A 6326-nucleotide genomic window follows, 5' to 3' on the forward strand; every position below is an offset into this window, starting at 1 on the left:
AGTGGAGTTTGCATTGTTTTTGGTTTCTTCCCACTATCCAGCAGATTTGGCCTTCTTAGGTGAAGGGTGTTCAGATTGGTCTCTATTGACCTTAACCCATTTGTTACCTACAGCATTAGTTGCACCTTCCTGGGGGACTTCTCTTTGAAAGAAAAAGTCATATAAGTGGAAGTCAAGCACACCTTCAACCACACTTGGCACCTTATTCACAGCTTTGAAAGAAATTTTGATTCTTACATACTCAAATTTTGCAAGATTTTCTTTGTCCACCTCCATTGCTAGGCCAACCAAAGAGGCAATATAGCAAACTGTGCTTTCATCTTTTCTGTCAAAGGGAATGCCCTTAATCCTAAACCAGACCAACTCGAGAGGACCTTTAGACATAACAGAAGAGTTCCATTGGCTCACTTTGATACTCGCTGTTGGAACTGTTCTCATTCTCATTTCAAGAAGTGAGATAATTCTTCAACTTTTTTTTAGTTGGGAATCTCAATTGAAATTGAGTCTCATTCAATTTCTTGGCATACCACCTCTAGGTAGAACTGGGTCCAAATTCAGCTTCAATTTATCTAGTTGTCACCAGACCCTCATTTAACAGTAATCATGGCCTAACTTGCCATGCCCCTGCCCTTCTTGTCATTTGATCTAGCAGGGATCAAATAGAAGTCAAGGCCAGGAACAGTTGAGCCACAAAAAGTGGCAACAAGCTCCTAGGAATTTCTCAGAGGGAAATCCTGCATTCTGGACTAGCCCCTATCATCGATCTGCTATTGGTTGTTGTTACCTTCTTCCCCTTCTTCATTCATATTTCCCTTGACCTTCTGTTGTTCGTGACTCAATTCTGTACCTTTTGAAGTCTCCCCTTGTTGGGGTTGAGCATCCACGGACTGCTCCCAGTCTTGTTTGAGTTTTCCTTGCTATGGCTCCTCCTTCTTCCATTGCCCACACTGGTCTTGGTCGTTCTAAGGGCGACCATTGAACCTTTCATTTCCGCCTCTCCCAAAACCACCACGACCACCATTTCAACCCAGTCCTCAGCCAAAGCGTCCTGAACCAAAGCCTCCCCGACCAGCACCAGGGCCCCCGTGGGGGGGGGGGTGGTGAATCTCTCCCGCCCAGACATGGAAGTTCCCTCCTGAGACAAGTCCCTCACCACCTGAGTGAAAGATCTAGAGTCACCTCCTATGGTCAACCACTCGAATCACTGCGCCGAGCCACAAAGGGAAACGGTAGGCAACTTGGGCTTGCTGGATTTGGGTTCCAAATTGCGGACCACAACCTTCTCGCACACCCCAACCTTGATGCTACGCCTCCAAAGGTGCTCTAGCTTGAGGTTCCAATCAGATATGGGGTTTGGAGGAGAGGGAGATGCGGGAGGTGGAGAGAAAGAGGAGAGAGGGGCGAGTGAAGGAAAAGAGAGTGCCTCCGTGATACTAGATGCGAGATGGGTATATACCCCTACTGTGTACCGCTCGCTAGGAACCTTTGGAGGTTACCATAGACTATCCTCAGGGTCCTGCACACGGGAGTTTGACAGCTATTGTCAGCTGATGACCCACCTTGCCGTTTCGAGGATGCCCTCCGTTGATGAACTCGTGCCCATCAGTGGATGGCTCATTGGTGACCTGTAAGGAGAGTTCGTCACCATCCAGGGAGCACTTGGGGGAGGCACATGGAAAGGCCTTTGGCTAACCATCTAATCTATTTCGGTCTTCCTCGTACCACTGACATGCCAACCGTCGGCCTCCATGGATGTGGAGGGCAATGACTTATTGCAATGCTGCCTTCGCCACCCACTACCACTACCTAATTATTTTAAAGTTCTGGCGCCAAGTGAACCCCAACAATAATCCAATGTTGCATTGGTTAAAGTTCAGGTCACCATCGTTGAGTCCTAGATTCATCAAAGTCATGCAACACGGGTTGAGCATGGTGAAACTCATCACATATCCATGGATCAACGAACTCCAACTCCAAGTCCACAATCTGAGAAGATAACCGAGAGGGTCGCCAATAGGTCAATTGGCAAGCACGGAAGAGACCCTAAAATGTCAATGCCACAGTACATTTAGAGCCTTAAAGTTACAAGCTACCTCTACCGCTGGTATTGTCGAAGACATCTACCACTGATACAAGGTACCACCTCGGAGATTGGGTGCAACGCTTACCCTATTGTGCTATCCACCGCCATCGCCGGTCAAGGAGATGATTGAACACAATTTGCACAAGCTTAAGTAATTAGGGTCTTACTCGTTGTGTAACCAAGTTTTCTAGAACAACCAACTCGGTTATAGATATGCATTAGCTAAACAGGCTAGACAAGCAAATTCTTTGTCGCTCTGTTCTTACTTTGTGAGGCTTTAACTCATATTTCACCATGTCTAGTGCAGCTGACACTTGCAAAATTTCAATGGGACACCACATCTCCAATCTCTTTAATGTGTTTATGATATTAATGGAATATATCTAATTCTAAAAGAAAAACCCAATGCTGTTGCTGCCAAAAGAGGAACACACGACGACCCGAATAGGGATCTTTAAGAAATCTTAAAGAGGTTGTGTTTTATATGTTCTTGAAAAGATGAAGCATTGCCTCACCCACACAAGCTCGCCGCTGTTACAGAACAAGCTCTCATCTGCGTTGTACTGTTGTTGGAGTGAGGGTTTTAGCAAGTTATGGGCTTAGTAAGGCATCAGGATTACGACGAAGAGGCTACCTGAATGGATCCTAATATCTGAAAACCCTCTTCCAAAATGACCCTTCGAATCATAATCAACTAGAATCAATCCTCACCTCTAATTTGCTATGAAAAGAGGACCACAGGAGCGGTAGCCCACAAATTTTACATGAGTCATGTATAGCAAATCTAGTCTTTTATTACCCTGGGCACGAAAAAACACAATAACTATCTCAATCACACATGATATGATGTTCTGGTATTTGCAACATCCACTCGCCAAGCCACTCCTTCCCGCCAAACGGCTAACAGTTGCCTATCTTGTGGAACATCATGACGTTTTTGGAACAAACACCGAATTAACGATAGTGATAATCACTTTTAGAATTTAACTTTTTTGATGCTGAAATCCAAAACAATTGACACCCTGACCACCCTCTCTGCTATCTACACAAGTCACGCAATTTTTTGTTCATGTAGTTGCTATAATTCAAACCGGGACCTCTTGACTCCGCGCCATCCCCCTAACCAACTCACTTAACATAGCTTGCTAAGTACAATAGGATATGTATTCCTTTTAACCCTTGTTACTTGAATCTTTTGACAATTATTTGGGCATCTAGATGGATTTAAATGGGGGAAAAATCAAAAAAATTATAGATATAATCAAGAGCTACAATTTTTATATAAATATTTTCTACATCCAACTCTATATGAATATATTGTGAATTTTCAAATATCTCACTACAAACTTGAAAACCAACACTCGTTTTTCCTGGCTTCAATATGAAGCTATTTAAGCATTGCATACATTATCAATTCACTATGTTATTATTACCATTAGACTTTAACCTTTAACTAACCTATATCTTAGTACTTAAGAATTACATATATTATCATTCACCATGCTATTACTAGTTTTATCTGTTGGGATCCAAATCTCAACACAATGTGGTGGTATTACTTATGTCTGAAATGGTTCTCTCCTTACATCAATGGGGTAGGGGTATTTATAGCCATTCCTCAACTACTCTAGCTCACATTACAATAGTACCCCTTATCCCCATGAACATTCCCCTCTATCCCTAGGAATGTTCCCGAGATATTCTTGGATATTACAGTCAACATACATTTACAAACCCTAATCTAGCCGAACCCGACACATGTCACTCTACCCTTCAGTCTTGCCGCCATCTACCTTCGGGTCCTCCTTCGGCATCGTCCCCTCCATTCCATCTTTGATGGTTCGACGACCTTCACTTCATGTCCGGATGCCCTTCAGGCTTCGTTGGAGTCTCCACATTGTGGGCCCCTCGCTTCACAACTTCCCTTCGGGACTGAAGCATGAGCCTTCGGGCCTCCTGCTTGGTGTCGTATGCCCTTTGGTACCACCCCTGCTAAACACAGTGAAGTTAGCTCCATTGCAATGTTAGTATTGCCACTTTGTATTTGGGGTTGGCTAATGTGGCCGAAGTCAACAAAGGGGCTGACGTGGTACCATTCCCCCAACATTATCTTTTTTTCATATAGTTTAGAAGTGCTATATACTCTCATGTGTGAATCATGACAAAAGGAGTTGAGCTCGGTAAGTTAAGAATGCAAAATTAGTTGTAAACCAGATTTTGGCACCTAGATGACTTCAAAATAAAAAGTTGTATATCTCATCGAGAGCTACATTTTTTATATAAAAATTGTCTCTATCTCGAAAAAGTTATGAATTTCTGAAGAGGAGCTGCAAACTTGGAATCGACGGTGATAAGCCATTATCAGTAATGTTTTTTTTAACCGATAGTAATATTCTCTATATTATCACTACTGGTTTCAATAAAAGATCGACAATGATAATTCAGTTATCATTGATAATTTATTTCTAGAAAGCTAATGACAATAGTTGATTATCATTGTAGTTCTTTTCAAATGGATTATCATCGTTAATTCATTCAAAAACCAATAGTAATACTTTATTACTATTGGTTTTAAACGAATCGGCAATGATATACCATGTTCTATTGATATTTATGGATTAGTGTTACTTGCATTGATGGATCATGGATTCTTGTCTTGGTGGGTGTGGCCGTGTGGGAGAGATAAGAAAGACTGAAAGAGTACACAGGGAGGAGAAAGATGGCAAGTGGGGCATTCTTCTTCCCTGGACAGTGCAATCTCTACCTCGCGACTCCAGCTCTTGCCACTGACATGGCAACCATGGCCCCCGTCACCTTCACCACCTGCTACCAGACTCCGCTACCCTCCTACCTCTTTTAAGGTTCTGGCAGAATGAACCCCCAGCACTAACCTGGTGAACCCCAACCATAACCCATCACCATTGTCGCCGAAAGAAAAGCTCACGGCGACCCAAACATGAATCTTAAAGAAACCTTGAAATGAGAAATCCTAGAGATTTTCTAAAAAAAATTACTTACTTTGAAGTCTTTTATTACCCTGCACGCTGGGGAAAAAACAATAACCATGTCACAATCACACGTAGCCGCCATTGGCCCCGATGACCTGGCCGTTGATCCACTCCGCGGCGTCCGTGCAGAGGAATCCGACCACCGGCGCGATGTCGCGGGGCTCCCCGAGCCTCTCCATCGGGTTGTTCTCCACGTTGCGCCGCACCATTTCCTTGGTCTTCCCGGCGAAGAACATGTCAGTCGCCGTGGCCCCCGGCGCGACGCAGTTGGCCGTGATGCGCGTGCCCTTGAGCTCCTTCGCCATCGTCCGCACCATCGCCTCCACGGCCGCCTTGGACGCCGTGTACGCCGCGTACCCTGTGGGCAGCGACCCCACCACGGCCGACGTCACCGCCACGATCCGGCCCCCGCCGCCGCGTGGCAGCCTGTTGGCCGCCTCCCGGAGGCACAGGAACGCGCCGCGCGCGTTCACAGCGAGGGTGCGGTCGAAATCCGCCGTGGCGGTGTCCGCCAGCGAAGGGTACTTGTCGTCGAGCACGGCGGCGTTGGCCACGAGGATGTGCGCCCTGGCGCCGAATGCGGACTCGGCCGCGTCGAAGAGCGACCGCACGCCGTCCTCCTCCGACACGTCGGCCCGCACGGCCACGGCACGCGGGAGCTCCGCAGCGAGCCCCTTGGCCTCGGCGGCGCTGGACGCGTAGCCCAGCACGAGGCTCGCGCCGAGGGAGGACAGGTGCGCCGCGATGCCGCGCCCGATGCCGCGCGACGCGCCGGTCACGATGGCCACGCGCCCGGCCAGCGGCGGTTGCGCCGATCCGCCGCCGGCCGACGATGCGGCGGCTACGGCGGCGATGTCAGCGTCTGCCATTCTATCGGCTCTGGGTTTCTTGCGCGCGCGCCCAGCGCTATCTAGTATCTATCGTCTTGCGTAGCACGCGCGTGCTCCACGTCTCTCGTTGGGTGTTGGATGAGGCGACGCAGCAGAAGAAACACTAGACGCTGGGGACCGATAGAACCCAACTTATTATCACAATTTGTGACTGCATATTCATATTCATATTCATGGCGCTGAAGTTGTAGAGCAATTATTTGCATCTTGTAACCTTATTGGTCTGACATTACTGCATATTCAACGATTTGGTGCTGAAGTTGTAGAACAATTATTTGCATCTTGTAACCTTATTGGTCTGACATTACTGAATAAGCTGGTTTGTGGGCATGCATGGCATGCTCA

The 6326-nt window shown here is 46.8% G+C and overlaps 1 protein-coding gene across 1 annotated transcript; it reads right to left on the reverse strand.

The window, feature by feature from the left end:
- Nucleotides 1-3619: 3619 nt before the first annotated feature.
- Nucleotides 3620-6009, reverse strand: LOC133891699 (NADPH-dependent aldehyde reductase-like protein, chloroplastic). The gene is made up of 2 exons (XM_062332432.1): nt 5102-6009; nt 3620-4072 (listed from the first exon to the last, which is right to left on the reverse strand). Exon 1 carries the CDS (start codon nt 5958-5960, stop codon nt 5157-5159), a length of 804 nt encoding a protein of 267 aa, XP_062188416.1. The 5' UTR covers nt 5961-6009; the 3' UTR covers nt 3620-4072; nt 5102-5156.
- Nucleotides 6010-6326: the final 317 nt, after the last annotated feature.

This window comes from Phragmites australis, chromosome 14, assembly GCF_958298935.1.
Source record: "Phragmites australis chromosome 14, lpPhrAust1.1, whole genome shotgun sequence".
In the NCBI taxonomy this organism is placed as follows: Eukaryota; Viridiplantae; Streptophyta; class Magnoliopsida; order Poales; family Poaceae; genus Phragmites; species Phragmites australis.

Bases quoted from the DNA above. Each gene is read 5' to 3' on its own strand.
- LOC133891699 (XM_062332432.1), bottom strand. From the start codon at position 5,960: ATGGCAGACGCTGACATCGCCGCCGTAGCCGCCGCATCGTCGGCCGGC.